Raw genomic sequence first — 18,949 nt, 5'->3', positions numbered from 1 at the left:
TGGTTGAAAAACAAGAAGTGCTGCAAATACACACTCCAAGATTCATCGAGACAAGTGTGCATATACAGTGGGGCTACATGGTGTATTCTTTAAATTAAGCTTGTTGTACAATTAAAATGTAAAGCAAAACGACTTCTTTACTTCTTCTTTAATATTAAAAAAATCATTAAATGACAGTCGGAGAGATAGAGAGAGGAGAGTAAAATATATTTCAGGAGAAAACAAGGGGTGGGACATAAAACCAAGAGAAAAATTACCATGAAAGCACTGCATAGAATAAATACTTATTCAGAAATATTGCCTTTTTAGTGATGATTATAAATTAAAATACACACCAAAGGAAGGGAAGATATGAAGCTATGAATGTTGGCCTTCTTTGCTGCTTCAATGATGTCTTCCATTGGAACTGTTCTGCTGTTGTCTCCATATGCAATGTTCTCTGCAATTGTACGATCAAAAAGAACTGGTTCTTGTGACACAATTCCCATCTGTGATCGCAGACGTTCTAGTCGAACAGCTCCTATATTCCTTTCGTGTATACTCTGCAATATACACAAACCACAACGTAAAATATGGTGAAGCTACAGTAAATGGGATACTTGCATCAGTTAGTCTCCAGTTTCCATTTATCCGTGTTACAAAGTAAGAAATATTTAGGTGTAACAAGGATAGAGGAGTGGGTTTACGATTTTTACGTATATTTTTAAGTACAGCGAGTCCCGCCCTGCATTCATGAACTGACAGTGATAAGTCCCACCTCGGAATAGCTCGGAAACTGTAGTGTGCGCTGTGTTTACACGCATGTGTTTTACATAGAGAGATTCGAAGCCTGGTCTTTGTAATGAGAAGAAAGAGCTCTATCACTAAGCCATAAAGGCTTCGTAGGGAATTTTTTTAGTTGAATATTTTACGATGCTATATCAACATCTCAGGTTATTTAGCTTCTGAATGAAATGAAGATGATAATGCCAGTGAAATGAGTCCAGGGTCCAGCACCGATAGTTACCCAGCATTTGCTCATATTGGGTTGAGGGAAAACCCCAGAAAAAAATCTCAACCAGGTAACTTGCCCTGACTGGAATTCAAACCCGGGCCACCTGGTTTCACGGTCAGATGCGCTAACTGATACTCAACAGGTGTAGGCCATAGGGAATATGCCGTTTCGTAATATACAGATACGTCACAAATGGTGCAAATTTTCTAGTATCCTACTCTGTAAGATGACACAGTGATTTCAAACAATTATAACACAAACAACCTAAAAATGATATATACATTCATATATCAAAGAGAAACTCATACCACAGTTCCAATTGAAGGTTCATAGAAGCGCTGTAGCAGCTGTATACATGTTGATTTTCCACATCCACTTGGCCCCACAAGAGCGACCATCTGACCAGGTTTTATTAACAGATCTAACCCTTTCAAAATAGGCACTTCAGGTCTCGTAGGATACTGGAACTTCACTTGCGAGTATTCAATACTACCAGCAGCAACCTATATGGACAAACACAAACCGGAAATTCATGAACATAACACTAGAGCTGCCAACAACTTGTACACAAATTGTCATACTATTACCAAAAGTCTTAACAATACTTCTCATACAGGTATCTTATTATTTATAACAAGATACCTGGCGATATTTTAAAATTATGAAGGTTTCAAAACCAGAATAAAAAACTATTTTGCTCCAGTCCATTCCTTCAAAATTACCAATTTTTTATAAAAATATTATTGACTCATTGTAATTACTTTCTAAAATTATAACAAGCAACATTTTATTGTTAATTTAATTATATGTCTTGAATTTGTTGATCTTGCATTTTCAAATTTAAATTTTTAATACATTTCCAAAAAAAATTCTTTGAGGAAGTGCAACTAGAATTTCTTCATTCTGACGTGAACAGCTTCTTGTAAGACAAACTTTGTGGCTGCGTTGGAATTTTCGTTTGTTCGTATCCTGATTGTACTTAGTAGTTTTCTAATACCAGTACAGGTAGTTTTCTTACCTGGACTTATACAATGTTGCTACCATGTTTGGTTAATCAATTATTATCCAGTTGTGATGCATCTTGAATTGAAATTTTTTTTCTGTCGAAACATCGCCAGTAGCTCTATATATTTCTTGTTTCCTGTATGATTGTTAGAATGAAAGTAATACAAATTTTCCCAGATGAAAAGCATTAGCTTCCCTTTTTGGGTAAACAAAACCTCAGAGTAGCGATATGACCACAGATATTGAAGCATGTATAAATAAGACATTTTCATGAATGATTTAGTCTGACGAACGTTTTCATAGCAACAATTTCATTTGTTGTATCATTCGATATTCGTTTTCACAGCAATGTTTTCATTCGATATTTGTTTTCATAGCAACGTTATCATTTGTTGTATCACTCGATATTTGTTTCACAGCAATTTTTTTATTTGTTGTATTCATTCGATATTTGTTTTCTTAGCAACGTTTTCATTTGTTGTATCATTCGATATTCGTTTTCACAGCAACGTTTTCATTTGTTGTATTCATTCGATATTTGTTTTCATAGCAACGTTTTCATTTGTTGTATCATTCGATATTCGTTTTCACAGCAACATTTTCATTAGTTGAAATCGAATGATAATTCGATATTTGTTTTCATAGCAACGTTTTCATTTGTTGTATCATTCGATATTAGTTTTCACAGCAACGTTTTCATTTGTTGTATTCATTCGATATTCGTTTTCACAGCAATGTTTTCATTTGTTGTATCATTTGATATTTGTTTTCATAGCAACATTTTCATTTCTTGTACCATGTTTTGGATATTTTCGTATGCAGAATCATTCGATATTCTGCACTTTTTATACGTTGGACGTTTCATGTACAGGAACATTTAGTTTTTGATTAATTTCATTTTTTGGACCAATTTGTCGTCGGGCAATATTTTGTGGACGATATAACAAGTGGACCTCTCCACACGGATATTTTCTTACTTTGAACATTTCTTGTTGGACCATTCACTCTTGTAATGTTTAATCCATGAGAAAGTTACACTACTTATTCATACATTTACAGTGATTTTAAAGCTCAATTTTTTACAGAAATACTCACCCATTCATTTGCATTTTCATCTGGAGATGAAATACGAGGTATCCTATCCACGAGATAAAACAGTCTTCCAGCAGCCATTTTAGCAGCATTGTAATTGGGAGCAAATGCAAGTGTCTGACCCAACATCCACGCTCCAAATATGAGTGCTTCAGATATTCTATTAATAAAGAAAATTATGTTTACATAATATATGTTATCTACACAAAAAAAAAAAAAAAAACAAAGGCTATAGAGAGAAATAGCTAGGTAATTACAGAGAATGACTAATTGCAGAATTCCAAAAACCCTTCATAATTATAAGTCTGCACAGAAAATTATTCAAGAATGTCCATTAAGTAACAAGTGAAGGGGTCAACTCAAAAATCAGTAAAGTGTCAAAATTGTTAAGTTTTAGTGGGAAAGGTACAAATTGAACACGAGCATAAATTAAGCCGAAACCAGTCCGGTTTTCGAGTGTGACTTTCGAATTTAGCTCACCAAAATCATAAAATTTGGTTGTTTTCATTCCTGACGAATACAAACTCATTAAAGTTTTATGTTCATTGTTACTTTAATTAAGACGACAATAAATTCTATCTTAGCAATTTTATTACTTCACAGGTTTTATTTTTTAGCTTGCATGAAATTATTAAACAGAAATATTTTCATTTAATTAGTCAATGCACTAAGCCCAGAATATTATAATACCATCATTTCATTCATTTCATTTAGTGTTCTGCCCAAGAGTAGGTCTATCACTGAAAACCAGCTTTCTCCAGTCTTTCCTGCTGTTGTTGTTTTCTAATACTAGGCGTTTGACAATAAAGTCATTTGACCATTTGCACTCCAATATTTTTCAAAGATATTGGCATGGTCAGCCACTGAAGCACAGATTTTGAGGTGTTCCGAATCCATTTCTTGATTTGAAGTGCACAATGGACATTTAGAGGATTGATATATTCCAATTCTATGCTGGTGCTTGACCAAACAGTCATGGCCTGTTGCCAATCTAAATGCAGCTACAGACGATTTGCGTGGTAAATCGGGAATTAACTGTGGATTATGATGCAGAAAGTTCCATTTTTTCCCTTGAGATTGTGTTATCAAATTTTGTTTGTTGAAGTCTAAGTATGTAGATTTAATAAATCTTTTCACCTATTTTCTGCCTTTCTCTTTGTTTCCTCATATGGTCTAAATAATACCATCAATAGGTAAAATATCTTACTCTCTGAATTGCAATATCGAAAGTAACGAATTTCTAAGAAACTTATTACTATGATAAGTGACAAAGGACACACTTAAATGCAAATACTTACTTTATTACATCCTTGTATGGTAAACCTTCTGTAGCCACCAAGTATCCACCATAATACAGACTCAGCCCATATCCATAAAACCATGCTGTCTGTCCCAGAGAGAAAACAGCTCCTCTAAGCCCTGTTTTACGTCTTGCAGCCTGTTGTGCTAACCTTAGTTCAACTGAATAACGATCAAGGAATAGTTGTTCACCACACAGGCTTGCAACTGTGCGGATGTTGCCTATGGCTTCTACAGCAATCTGAAAACAGATTCCATGCCATGTTGTGTAATTTGAGAGTGACATTGTATGTGTGCATACATTTATGAAATAAAGCTATGCGAGAGAATTAATATTTAGATCTCACAAATCAATGCAAATTCACTCAATTTTGAATATGCAAAACACGTAAATTCTTGAAACCAGTGAGAGAGGAACACTGTATAGCCCAAAACCAGATGGTTAAATGATTCTAAATTTCAGAAGCAGATTTTTTGAGTTTATCTTCATGTGCTGAAACTTAGCATCGCCAATGTTTCGAAACTACATATATCATAGGAAACATTAGTACGACAATGTATATAGTTTATTATAAAATAACCTCCTGAATTTACAGGTTGCCGAAAAGACAAGGTTAAAAAAAAAGAAAGTAAAGTAATAAAGGTAATAATAACTTAGGATTTAAGTATAGACAGTAAATGTTGAAAAGAAAACTAAATTAATATGAAATTAGATTATACTCTTCAGGTTGTATTAATTTGTCCTGGAGAAGAAATCTGTATGAAATTCCGAAAAGTTGGAGATGTTAAGTTCCAGTGCCTATCCGGTAGCTAAAAGTCTGTTTCTAAACACTATCACCATGAAATTCTAAAATCCCAGGTCCTCAATTTATTGATGTTGGAATAAACCTGAAGGCCTAAGCTATGTTACATTTAAAAAGTGAAAATTCGAGACACTTACATATTTAAAATGTGCGAAATGAAAAAGGTTTTTGTCACTGTTATGTACTTACTTACAAATGGCTTTTAAGGAATCCACAGGTTCATTGCCGCCTTCACATAAGCCTGCCATCGGTCCCTATCCTGTGCAAGATCAATTCAGTCTCTATCATCATATCTCACCTCCCTCAAATTCATTTTAATATTACCCTCCCATCTACGTCTCCACCACCCCAAAGGTCTTTTTCCCTCCGGCTTCCCAACTAACACTCTATATGCATTTCTGGATTCGCCCATACGTGCTACATGTCCTGCCCATTTCAAACGTCTGGATTTAATGTTCCTAATTATGTCAGGTGAAGAATACAACTTTCTTCATTCTCCTGTAACTTCATCCCTCTTAGCCCAAATATTTTCCTAAGGACCTTATTCTCAAACATCCTTAATCTCTGTTCCTCTCTCAAAGTGAGAGTTCAAGTTTTACAACCATACAGAACAACCAATAATATAACTGTTTTATAAATTCTAACTTTCAGATTTTTTGACAGCAGACTAGATGACAAAAGCTTCTCAACCGAATAATAACACGCATTTCCCATATTTATTCTGTGTTAAATTTCCTCCCGAGTGTCATTTATATTTGTTACTGTTGCTCCAAGATTATTTGAATTTTTCCACCTCTTCGAAGGATAAATCTCCAATTTTTATATTTCCATTTCGTACAATATTCTGATCACGAGGCATAATCATATACTTTGTCTTTTCGGGCTTTACTTCGAAAACTATCACTTTGCTTGCTTCAAGTAAAATTCCTGTGTTTTCCCTAATCCTTAGTGGATTTTCTCCTAACATATTCACGTCATCCGCATAGACGAGAAGCTGATGTAACCCGTTCAATTCCAAATCCTCTCTGCTATCCAGAAATTTCGTAATAGCATATTCTCACTGTTATGTATGGGTATAGGGAAAGTAAAAAAATTTTCAATCTGCACTGTTTACATTTATCTCTAGCATATTATACATGTAGTACAAAATAAATTTCCACCTCATACTTTCTATTTAACATTCTATTTTTTAACATTTTTCATTGTTGCGTATCCAATATATTGGTACAGTAGGATCCATTGATTTTGGCTTGTAACCTTGATGGCAATGCCCAGCAAACGAGCCACTGTTGTTCTGTATGAATGAGTTGTGGTAACACTCTCGATCATTGTTTATATTTTCACATCCTCTGTTCATATCATTATTATGAAACATACAAATGAACGACATCCCAGTACAGTCTGAGTGGATTCAGTAGCGTGCCTTAAGTGACTTTCGCTCGCAATAATTTTACAGTATGTCTCCTATATCTTCTTAAAATGAAAAATATATTGCAGAACCCAGAAATTATTGTTAATGTTTATGCCTTCATGAAGCGAGAAGCGAAAAATAGGTATGAATTGTGTCAAACTGTATTCCCAAAAATTCATAATAAACATTTAGAAAGTACAAAGACGAGTTCGAAAGCAACAGGAAATTTCGACACGTCCGATTTCAAGAGCGGTAGTGGTGGTGGTGGTGGTTCACTTTCACGATGAGAATTTGATTTCTTCCATAAGAAAACCTCGGAGAAGATCCATGCACAAGGAGATATTCATTATTCTTGCAGGTATAACAAGAATACATGAAAACAGTGATCAAAGGTAATGTTCAGCTACCGTGCTCTACTTCAATGGTCGACATTTCGTGATTCGCAAATTAAGCCCTTAATACATAAACAGGGCGAGAGCTAAGGCATGATCTCTCTCCCCTTGTTAATTCAATGTTAAGCAGTTTGGGTATTCTCTCCCTTCTACTGTCCCTTTACTGTGTATTGCGGGCTGCATTTTATATGACGTAATCTTTGCCGATCACTGCTGTAGTTTATGTATCATAGGAATGAAGGTAAGGTTTTTCTTACTTGCGTGTTTGACAACATAAAATTACTATAATAAATTACGCATTATGTAGCTATCCTTTTCTTCTCCATCCTCCTGTCTTGTCGTTTATCTTACCTTCCAATACATCACATGTAAGCTATGAATGCGAAGATGAAGTATGTTCTCTAACAGCCACGTTATGTCAAACGTTCACTATGTTGGTATAGATGTTACGCTTAAATTAATTATAAATTAATATCAAGGTGAAAAATACATCTTTATATTTTATAATTTTGTACATCACTTTTCATTCTGAAATAAAGATAAACAATACCTTGGTTGCGGCTTCAATTGCTGCTTTCTCTTGTAAACCATGAGCGTGCATAAACCTAGCCTCCAAAAAGACTCCTGCGAAAACAACTGGGACCATCACTGCAGAAACCAAGGTCACCTTCCAGGAGTAAAATAAAGACAGCACTATTCCAATCACCAGGGTGGAAGTCGATTGCAAGATGACGCCGATACGAGATCCAGTAGCCTGCAACAATCATACAAATAACATTTTTATGCTCTATCGGTGGTTCCCAAAGCGTGGGTCGCAACTCCCTGTCTCCCCACCCCGGTCATATAGCAAAGAGCTGAGGGGCTATTGTGAGATGATTTACAAAATGAAACAAAAGTCGTCTTATTCTATACATCTTGATTTCACACTTTCAACACTTGTATCACTAATGATTTGGTAAATTCGTTGGGTAAACAACTTTCCCATGTTAATTGAAACTAGAAATCTTAGGATTGCGGATATCAAGCCGAAACCAGTAATTAACTATAGCTTAAATTAACACGGGAAAGATACAACAAATTTACCAAAACATTTATTTTGTATTTGGAAACACAAACCATCTTGAACATAAAAAAAAAATTAGTAGTTATAAAGTTGAAAAAAATTTATGCAATAAATGCGTCTGTTTTTCTGAAAGTATCCAGATATAAAATACGTTGTTTTTTGTTATTGGTTATTTTACGACGCTTTACCAACTGGTATGGTCATTTAGCGTCTAAATGAGATGAAGATGATAATGCCAGCGAAATGATTCCAGGGTCCAGCGCCGAAAGTTACCCATTATTTCGTCGTTGTTCCTGCAATAACTCCTATGTGCAAAACATAAAATTTTTCAGTAGGAAGAAAAAGAAAATTATTCATCCTATGGCAGCCGTACATACGAGACTGTGAATTCTTACATTTTCGAAAAAAAGAACTATAATTACATATAAGATATTTTATTATTTGCTGTATCACTATTTAAGTTATTTAATAGAGCAAAAATCTGAAAATCGATAAATATGTCACATAGGAGTTATTGCAGGAACGACGACGATTTGCTCTTGATGGGTTGAGGGAAAATCCCGGAAAAAACCTCAACCAGGTAGGTTTTCCCAACCGGGATTTGAACTCGGGTCCGCTCTTTTCACGGTCTGGCATGCTAACTGTTACTCCACAGCGGTTGATCGTTGTTGTCAGTCGGAGTGTTTATATTGCAGGGTCGTTGAAACAGGGGAAATCACGTGACAGTTCCTTACTTAACAGAATCTTTTTCTTTGAATTATTTTAAACAGTTGTATAATATAACGTGGAAGTCCAATTTCGAACAGCATTTTTTTTCGGGAAATGGATAAGACTGAACAGCCAGAAGTCTTTACAGAGAGGCCAGCAGAAATGAGTAGGGGAAATCAGGATGCGACATAACCATTTGGACGTACAGTATGCATAACTAATGCTGAGTTCTTAGCAATGAGGCCATTAAACATCTTGGTCACCAATACAGGAGCACGATGTAACTGAAGTATAATCGTTTCAATGTAGGCACCATATTTTTATGTTATGGTGGTTATATCACGTAGACACAACACCCAAACTGTTTGGAGAACCACAACTGTCATTGGTTAGCGGGTCCTTATGACCTAGCCAGGAGAATTGTCAGACAACTCCACCAACCATATCCCTCTTCACCACTTAGGGGACGCTTATGCATGCAATGGTTGCGTTCAGCCAGGACAGCGCTGAGGTAGCGCTGAAATAGCGACAGCATTGAACGCCTTGCTGGCCGACAGCGCTGAAATAGCGGGCGCCATTTTTCGTAGCAAAATTCTTTTCGCTGCAAGCCTGCTGCTAGCCAGCGAAAGTGGAGGGGGTAGGCAACAACCATTGGTATCATACATTCCGGAGTAGACGGAACAATAGCAGCTGTTTCTTTGTAAACACAGCGGACATTTTGCAATGGTCGTTCACGCTGCGCTATCCCGGCTGAACGCAGCCAATGGTAGGCCAGCATGCGGAAATTGTATTTCCTCCATTTTTGATCGAACAGTTATACCACTTGACTCGGTCCTAGAGTCTCATTTGTTAAAAACAAGACTGGAATAAACGTTGGAAAGAAGAAATAAAATAAATAATTAACGTAACAGATTGACATAAAATTATCATACTAAAGACTAAAATTCGTAACATTCACGTGATGATGTCAGTAAATGTTATACACAACTCTGGTTCCGACTACGAAACAATTGAATACTTCCCACATGTCTCGACTGTTATTTGGATTGTCTAAGCAAAAAATGAACGGCTTAAGTCAGAAACACTGTACAGTATTTAGTGGTCTATCCCAAGTGAAGCTTCACGGAGGTGCAGGTTTTTTGTCAAAGTTGTTCACAATCTTCATGGAAAAATAATATTTTATATAAATTACTGCCATTTATAGGATTATTATAGTGAATATTTTATTGAACAGAAAACTATAAAAATTCCTGAAGTTGATGCCAAAGTCTAAATTATCATATATGGCATAATGGAACTGATATTATCATCAATGATGAAGGTAACACGCATTGCATTTCAATAATTTTGTTAGTATTGAATAATTTAATAGAATAGTACAGTATATCAGTAAACAGATGACTGCAAACAATCAATAATCACTGACGTTACTGCAAACGAAAAGCTTGAAGTTTGCAAACTCCCGCGTTCACGTTTTTATTCACTTGTATTATTAACATTTATGAAAATTATTGTGAAGATTACATTAAATAACCTCATCGCAAGCTTTGGAGTTCACGTCGCGTTTCTGTTTACTTTTCATTGTGAATGGCCCTTTACAAAAATTCTAACATCAGACTTCACGTTGCTCAGCAACGACAATAAATTACGTCCCACTGTCCTGACGTCACTTGCTTAGCAACGACAATCGGTTATGGTAATGTACGTCACACTATTCTGACGTAACTTAGTAACAGATCAATGAGAGGAGAAACAGTAATTTATTCCAATTCAAATATTTATAAGAGACATGTATATGATTATATACACAATATTAGAGTCAGAAAGTACCGAACTTCGGGTGCCAACTCCATGCTCTATAGGCAACTTCTCTGCCTTGTCCGTGTGGCATGAGACCTACTCTCCAGGCGTATAGACTCAGTGCGGCTGCGCATGAGAATGGGGAAGACTAACGTAGCCGGAAACCAATCGAAATACAGTGCAGCTCTCAGCTTCGTTTAGTGAAGACGTGTAATACAGTGCAGCTTTCAGCTTTGTTTAGTGAAGACGTGTAATACAGTGCAGCTTTCAGCTTTGTTTAGTGAAGACGTGTAATACAATGCAGCTTTCCGCTTCGTTTAGTGAAAACGTGTAATACAGTGCAGCTTTCCGCTTTGTTTAGTGAAGACGTGTAATACAATGCAGCTTTCAGCTTTGTTTAGTGAAAACGTGTAATACAGTGCAGCTTTCAACTTTGTTTAGTGAAGACGTGTAATACAATGCAGCTCTCAGCTTTGTTTAGTGAAAACGTGTAATACAGTGCAGCTTTCAGCTCTGTTTAGTGAAGACGTGTAATACAATGCAGCTTTCAGCTTTGTTTAGTGAAAACGTGTAATACAGTGCAGCTTTCAGCTTTGTTTAGTGAAGACGTGTAATACAGTGCAGCTTTCCGCTTTGTTTAGTGAAGACGTGTAATACAGTGCAGCTTTCCGCTTTGTTTAGTGAAAACGTGTAATACAGTGCAGCTCTCAGCTTCGTTTAGTGAAGACATGAAATACAGTGCAGCTTTCAGCTCTGTTTAGTGAAGACGTGTAATACAGTGCAGATTTCAGCTCTGTTTAGTGAAGACGTGTAATACAGTGCAGCTTTCAGCTTTGTTTAGTGAAGACGTGTAATACAGTGCAGCTCTCAGCTTTGTTTAGTGAAAACGTGTAATACAGTGCAGCTTTCAGCTTTGTTTAGTGAAGACGTGTAATACAGTGCAGCTTTCAGCTTTGTTTAGTGAAAACGTGTAATAAAGTGCAGCTTTCCGCTTTGCTTAGTGAAGACGTGTAATACAATGCAGCTTTCAGCTTTGTTTAGTGAAAACGTGTAATACAGTGCAGCTTTCAGCTTTGTTTAGTGAAGACGTGTAATACAGAGCAGCTTTCCGCTTTGTTTAGTGAAGACGTGTAATACAGTGCAGCTTTCCGCTTTGTTTAGTGAAAACGTGTAATACAGTGCAGCTCTCAGCTTCGTTTAGTGAAGACATGAAATACAGTGCAGCTTTCAGCTCTGTTTAGTGAAGACGTGTAATACAGTGCAGCTTTCCGCTTTGTTTAGTGAAGACGTGTAATACAGTGCAGCTTTCAGCTTTGTTTAGTGAAAACGTGTAATACAGTGCAGCTTTCCGCTTTGTTTAGTGAAGACGTGTAATACAGTGCAGCTTTCAGCTTTGTTTAGTGAAGACGTGTAATACAGTGCAGCTTTCCGCTTCGTTTAGTGAAGACGTGTAATACAGTGCAGCTTTCCGCTTCGTTTAGTGAAAACGTGTAATACAGTTCAGCTTTCACCTTTGTTTAGTGAAGACGTGTAATACAGTGCAGCTTTCAGCTTTGTTTAGTAAAGACGTGTAATACAGTGCAGCTTTCCGCTTTGTTTAGTGAAAACGTGTAATACAGTGCAGCTTTCAGCTTTGTTTAGTGAAGACGTGTAATACAGTGCAGCTTTCCGCTTCGTTTAGTGAAAAAGTGTAATACAGTGCAGCTTTCAGCTTTGTTTAGTGAAGACGTGTAATACAGTGCAGCTTTCAGCTTCGTTTAGTGAAAAAGTGTAATACAGTGCAGCTTTCAGCTTTGTTTAGTGAAGACGTGTAATACCAGTGCAGCTTTCCGCTTCGTTTAGTGAAAAAGTGTAATACAGTTCAGCTTTCAGCTTTGTTTAGTAAAGACGTGTAATACAGTGCAGCTTTCCGCTTCGTTTAGTGAAAACGTGTAATACAGTGCAGCTTTCAGCTTTGTTTAGTGAAGACGTGTAATACAGTTCAGCTTTCAGCTTTGTTTAGTGAAGACGTGTAATACAATCCAGCTTTCAGCTTTGTTTAGTGAAGACGTGTAATACAGTGCAGCTTTCCGCTTTGTTTAGTGAAGACATGTAATACAGTGCAGCTTTCCGCTTTGTTTAGTGAAAACGTGTAATACAGTGCAGCTTTCCGCTTTGTTTAGTGAAGACGTGTAATACAGTTCAGCTTTCAGCTTTGTTTAGTGAAGACGTGTAATAAAGTGCAGCTTTCAGCTTTGTTTAGTGAAGATGTGTAATACAGTGCAGCTTTCCGCTTCGTTTAGTGAAAACGTGTAATACAGTGCAGCTTTCCGCTTTGCTTAGTGAAGACGTGTAATACAGTGCAACTTTCCGCTTTGTTTAGTGAAGACGTGTAATACAGTGCAGCTTTCCACTTTGTTTAGTGAAAACGTGTAATACAGTGCAGCTTTCAGCTTTGTTTAGTGAAGACGTGTAATACAGTGCAGCTTTCCGCTTCGTTTAGTGAAAACGTGTAATACAGTTCAGCTTTCAGCTTTGTTTAGTGAAGACGTGTAATACAGTGCAGCTTTCCGCTTCGTTTAGTGAAAACGTGTAATACAGTTCAGCTTTCAGCTTTGTTTAGTGAAAACGTGTAATACAGTTCAGCTTTCAGCTTTGTTTAGTGAAGACGTGTAATACAGTGCAGCTTTCCGCTTCGTTTAGTGAAAACGTGTAATACAGTTCAGCTTTCAGCTTTGTTTAGTGAAGACGTGTAATACAGTGCAGCTTTCCGCTTCGTTTAGTGAAAACGTGTAATACAGTTCAACTTTCCGCTTCGTTTAGTGAAGACGTGTAGGTATATGTGATACAATGAGCTTGTAAGAGCAGAGAGGTAACATTAAATTTTGTGTTAAACTCAATAAAACACTTATTGAGACTTTGGCACTCATGCGCCAAGCGTATGGAGAAGAAGCAATGTCTTGGACCCGAGTATATGAGTGACACAAGCGCTTCACATCGACGGATGATGATCCACGTTCAGGAAGACCCAGATCAGCAAGAACCGAAGAAATGATAGCTCGAGTTGCACAATAAATCAGGCGAGACCGCAGACAGTCAATAGATGTGACTACTTTGTTAGGTATTTCGCATGGTTCTGTGCAGTCCATTCTCCACAATGATTTGAAAATGCAACGTGTGTGTGAGCACGTTGTTCCAAGAAGCCTAACAGATGAGCAGCGGGAAGAGCGGCAACTGGTTAGTGGAGATTGATTGACAGGGTGGACCAGGATCCAACTCTCTTGCACAGAGTGATCACAGGTGACGAGACATGGTGTTTCCTTTACGACCTGCAGCCAAAGCGGCAGTCTTCAACGTGGAAATCTCCCGACTCACAACGGCAAAAGAGATTCTGTGCCGACCGATCAAAGGGGAAAGTAATGCTTGAAGTGTTCTTTGATATCAAAGGTCTGGTACATTTCGAGTTTGAGCTGTCAGTAAGGAGGCGTATGTTGCAATTCTTCAGTGTCTTCGTGATACAGTTCGACGAAGAAGACCCAACTTGTGGCAAGGACAGAATTGGGTTGTCCATCATGACAATGCCCCAGCACATCGATCGCTCTTGGTGAGCGAATTCCTCGCACAACACAAAATACCTGTCCTTCCACAGCCACCATATTCTCCAGATCTTGCTCAAGCAGATTTCTACTTATTTCCAAAGGTCAAATCCCTACTCAAGGGACGGCGGTTTGCGTCAGCCGAAGAGGTGAAAATTTATGCGACAAGCGCTCTGCGGGAAGTGACTAAATATGGACTGCAGGAATGTTTCGAGAAGTGGTATGAACGCTGGCAGAAGTATGTCACTGCCCAGGGGGCGTACTTTGAAGGTGGTGTTGTGTACAGCTCATGCATTTTGTCAAGACACTCCTTCACTCTTCCTACAGAGCTGCGCACGAGATCGGATGAATCTACTTACGAATTATAGGGGATGGGTTACTCCTTGCCTTGAACTCAGTACATACACGCCAGACCTTCCCTTATACTCCTACCCCTAGGCAGAGAAGTTGTCTATAGAGCATGGCGTTAACCCTTAAATTGACAATGTATCCTATAGGATACAACAGGTTAATAGGCTATATAATTTTAATAGAACAATAAAAAAAATTGGTAGGAAAATTAAAATTTCACAATACTGTAATATTGTACAACACATAAAAATATGGACATTGTGATAGTTGTTTTCTTTACGGTCCGACAAGGTTTAATAAACTAGTGTGTGAGAAATGAAGCTTTGCCAAGTTAAGAGTTAACATCAGACATTCTGACTCTCCTAGTATAACAAATTCCACAATTTGGGACATCTGGCCGAAATCTACGGCTGACCACTAGGATCCAGAATACAAAGCAGAGGTTAAATGAAAAATACAATATGATTGCGGAGAGAATACGGAACAATGATAAATTTAAAAATAAAGTACAATTTGATTTCGGAGAAACATGAGATGAAAATACATTGAAGAATAATGAAATGAAGTGGAAAAAAAATTACATACCGGTAGTATTATACAAGTGATTGCGTAAAATGGATAATGAATCTCTCAATACCATTAGACAAATTTTGTTAATGTCCTCATTGGAAAATTTAAGAGAAAGGAGAATGGTTTTGGTTAACTTAAATGACGTTTTCCTAGAACCAAAAAGAAGTCCTTTCACTTCCCATGTATTAATATTCATTTTGTATCTCTCATTGAAGTGAGGAATACATGGGTTGTAAATAGACTTCTTAAATAAATAAAGAAAAATAATTATTACTAATACAATACATAAATTGCATTAAATCTATTTCACACTCAATCCTTATAAATAAGAACCAATTCCTTAAAAATTTAAACATTACAGTAACAAGTTTCACGCAATCAGAGATTATAAGAATCTCTTGTCACCTTTTGATTTGTAGTTATTTGACAACGCCAGATCAACTAGTAGGCCTATGATATTTAGTACTGGTGTTGATGAAATTGGTGATAGTCAGATGGTATTTGGCGATAAGGCTAAAGACTCGCCATAGTATTACCTGGCATTTGCCTTACAATTGGAAACAATCTCAGAAAAAATCCAACGATGTAATCAGTCTAAATAGACATCGAATCCACGCAAATGCGCCTACTGAAGTTCCTTATGTAATGTAAATCATTATATTTTTTCCACATACCCTGGCACAAATCTCAGGATAAGAACTTAACTGTATGCAGGCACATGTTGGAATACTTACCCCTTGCACACTTGCAGCATCTCCTGAAAGTCTGGCACAAAGAATTCCAACACCGTTCTTCTCTTCGTCAAACCAGCCTATTTCCTGCCGCAGCATCGCACTGAAGGCTGCTACTCGCAGACGTGCAGTCAGACGAACTCCGGCCAAACTGAACAAATGCATCTATAATACAAAGAATGACATTGGCGCTCTCCATAATAATTATAACGACAAACAAAATCAGAAAGTATGTTTGTGAACACACAAATTGTTTATTAATTTGGTGGTTCATTAAAAAAGCTCAATCCAAATTACAGTGTATGCAAATTTATTAAATTTGGAAAGACCGTGAATTGTCGAACGATTTTGCAATTTAAAAGTAAATCATTCAAATACGTGACCAGTGGTAAGCCACGTAACTCCCAGTTTCATAATTAATTTTCCCGTACCAGTACCTTACTTAAAGTTATCAGGATTATTTTATGTACTTTTATCATTGCAATTATAAATATTCATTTTAATCATTCCTAATTTATATTATATTCACTATTTCTGAAAGTATGCTTTCTTTCTTCATGTTTAATATTCCTTGTGTGAAAAAATGACTTTATTGTCAAACGCTTGGCATTAGAAAACAACATGCTCCTTGTGTGTATGTGTTGTATAGTTATAATTTACATCTGAATTTGTAACACTTAATTTGTAATATTGGTTCACTTATCACTTGCATATTCAATGAGTGTAACTTCTAAGACTTATATTATTTTGTATCAGCTTGTTTTGTTTCTGGCTAAGTGCAAAAGAAGGCCAGAACAAACAAACAAACAAACAAACAAACAAAAACAAACAAACAAAAACAAACAAACAAACAATAATAATAATATTATTATTATTATTATTATTATTATTATTATTATTATTATTATTATTATTATTATTATTATTATTATTATTGCTTTTTCTGGTGGAATGCGACGGAATGGTGTTCTAGCACCTTCTTGTTGTATTTTTTGAACATGAAACCGAGAAATGTGTTAATAATTATTATGCTTTAACATAATTACTCTTTCAATTTCTCTCAGGCCTTGAAAGTCTTAAATTCGACTAAAAGGATGTTAAAAACGACAAAATTCTCTTGCACTGGACAGTAATAATCTCTTTGTCCGCTACAATGTATTCTACACAGAGTTCCACCACTTTTTTCTCCAGAAGAAGAGCATTGATATTAGAGATGATCAAAACTAACTGCCGCTCTCGCTCACTGTGCTCGCTGCATTTATCTTTCGAGTCTCGACTCGTCATTCTCGCTGCGCTTCGAGTCTCGCTCGTCATTCTCGAAATAGCATTTGGTCGGCGTGGAAAGATTTCGTAACTTTGAATAACATACATCACTGAAATAAATCACGTAAATGTTTAAATGAGACAAAAAGGCAAAACAGAACAGTATCTTAGTTATCAAAATGTTCTCGTTCTATTATATGAATTATATGATATTACCTATATATATAAGAATTCTGAAATAAATTTGCCTTTCTAAGAAACATAAAACATGACATTAATATCTTTTTACTTGAGATTGCACATTTGATCTTAAACATATAAAAATAAAATTCTAAGCCTTTTAATAAGGGCCTAGTAATTATACAAAGATTGGGGAACGAATTATTATACACTGAAAGGTAGAGATGCTTCAAATAGGCTACTTGATTGTTTATACATAATAACAGTTGCCAAAGTAGATAAAAGTTCAGTCGGGTATAAATAACTGCTGACGCGGGACTTCGGGAGATGATCAATATAGTCTCGGAAGACTCACAAGCAGTCTTTACATCAAGGATGCGACGTATACAACATTGTAGTGCGGATTTTCGGCTATGCGGGCGCTGTTAGCCTCGTTTTCTCGATCGTTGTTCATCTCCAATTATTATTATTATTATTATTATTATTATTATTATTATTATTATTATTATTATTATTATTATTATTATTGGCGAATCCTCGGCCTCATCTCGCCAAATGCCATTTCGCTATCACCAATTTCATCGAAGCTAAATAACCTCGTAATTGTTACAGCGTCGTTAAATAACAAAGTAAAAAATTATTATTATTATTATTATTATTATTATTATTGGCGAATCCTCTTCCTCACCTGGCCAAATGCCATTTCGCTATCACCAATTTCATCGACACTAAATAACCTCGTAGTTGTTACAGCGTCGTTAAATAACAAAGTAAAAAATTATTATTATTATTATTATTATTATTATTATTATTATTATTATTATTATTATTGGCGAATTCTCTTCCTCACCTGGCCAAATGCCATTTCGCTATCACCAATTTCATCGACACTAAATAACCTCGTAGTTGTTACAGCGTCGTTAAATAACAAAGTAAAAAATTATTATTATTATTATTATTATTATTATTATTATTATTATTATTATTATTATTGGCGAATTCTCTTCCTCACCTGGCCAAATGCCATTTCGCTATCACCAATTTCATCGACACTAAATAACCTCGTAGTTGTTACAACGTCGTTAAATAACAAAGTAAATTATTATTATTATTATTATTATTATTATTATTATTATTATTATTATTATTATTGGCGAATCCTCTTCCTCACCTGGCCAAATGCCATTTCGCTATCACCAAATTCATCGACACTAAATAACCTCGTAGTTGTTACAGCGTCGTTAAATAACAAAGTAAAAAATTATTATTATTATTATTATTATTATTATTATTATTATTATTATTATTGGCGAATCCTCTTCCTCACCTGGCCAAATGCCATTTCGCTATCACCAATTTCATCGACACTAAATAACCTCGTAGTTGTTACAGCGTCGTTAAATAACAAAGTAAAAAATTATTATTATTATTATTATTATTATTATTATTATTATTATTATTATTATTATTGGCGAATCCTCTTCCTCACCTGGCCAAATGCCATTTCGCTATCACCAAATTCATCGACACTAAATAACCTCGTAGTTGTTACAGCGTCGTTAAATAACAAAGTAAAAAATTATTATTATTATTATTATTATTATTATTATTATTATTATTATTATTATTATTGGCGAATCCTCGGCCTCATCTCGCCAAATGCTATTTCGCTATCACCAATTTCATCGACGCTAAATAACCTCGTAGTTGTT

At 35.9% G+C, this 18,949-nt stretch overlaps 1 protein-coding gene across 3 annotated transcripts in view; it reads right to left on the bottom strand.

Moving 5' to 3' along the window:
- LOC138698439 (multidrug resistance protein homolog 49-like) overlaps positions 1-18,949 on the bottom strand; it is a 136,476-nt gene that overhangs the window by 15,434 nt on the left and 102,093 nt on the right. For all 3 annotated transcript variants that reach the window (XM_069824352.1, XM_069824353.1, XM_069824354.1), the window contains exons 18-23: positions 15,798-15,959; positions 7,547-7,750; positions 4,390-4,631; positions 3,095-3,251; positions 1,303-1,497; positions 336-542 (exon numbers count right to left, since the gene is read on the bottom strand). In XM_069824352.1, the coding sequence (XP_069680453.1) occupies positions 336-542; positions 1,303-1,497; positions 3,095-3,251; positions 4,390-4,631; positions 7,547-7,750; positions 15,798-15,959 (1,167 nt within the window). The remainder of the gene's footprint in view (positions 1-335; positions 543-1,302; positions 1,498-3,094; positions 3,252-4,389; positions 4,632-7,546; positions 7,751-15,797; positions 15,960-18,949) is intronic.

The sequence above is a fragment of the Periplaneta americana genome, chromosome 4 (assembly GCF_040183065.1).
Source record: "Periplaneta americana isolate PAMFEO1 chromosome 4, P.americana_PAMFEO1_priV1, whole genome shotgun sequence".
Classification (NCBI taxonomy): Eukaryota; Metazoa; Arthropoda; class Insecta; order Blattodea; family Blattidae; genus Periplaneta; species Periplaneta americana.
This window is presented reverse-complemented; position numbering and strand designations above follow the sequence as displayed.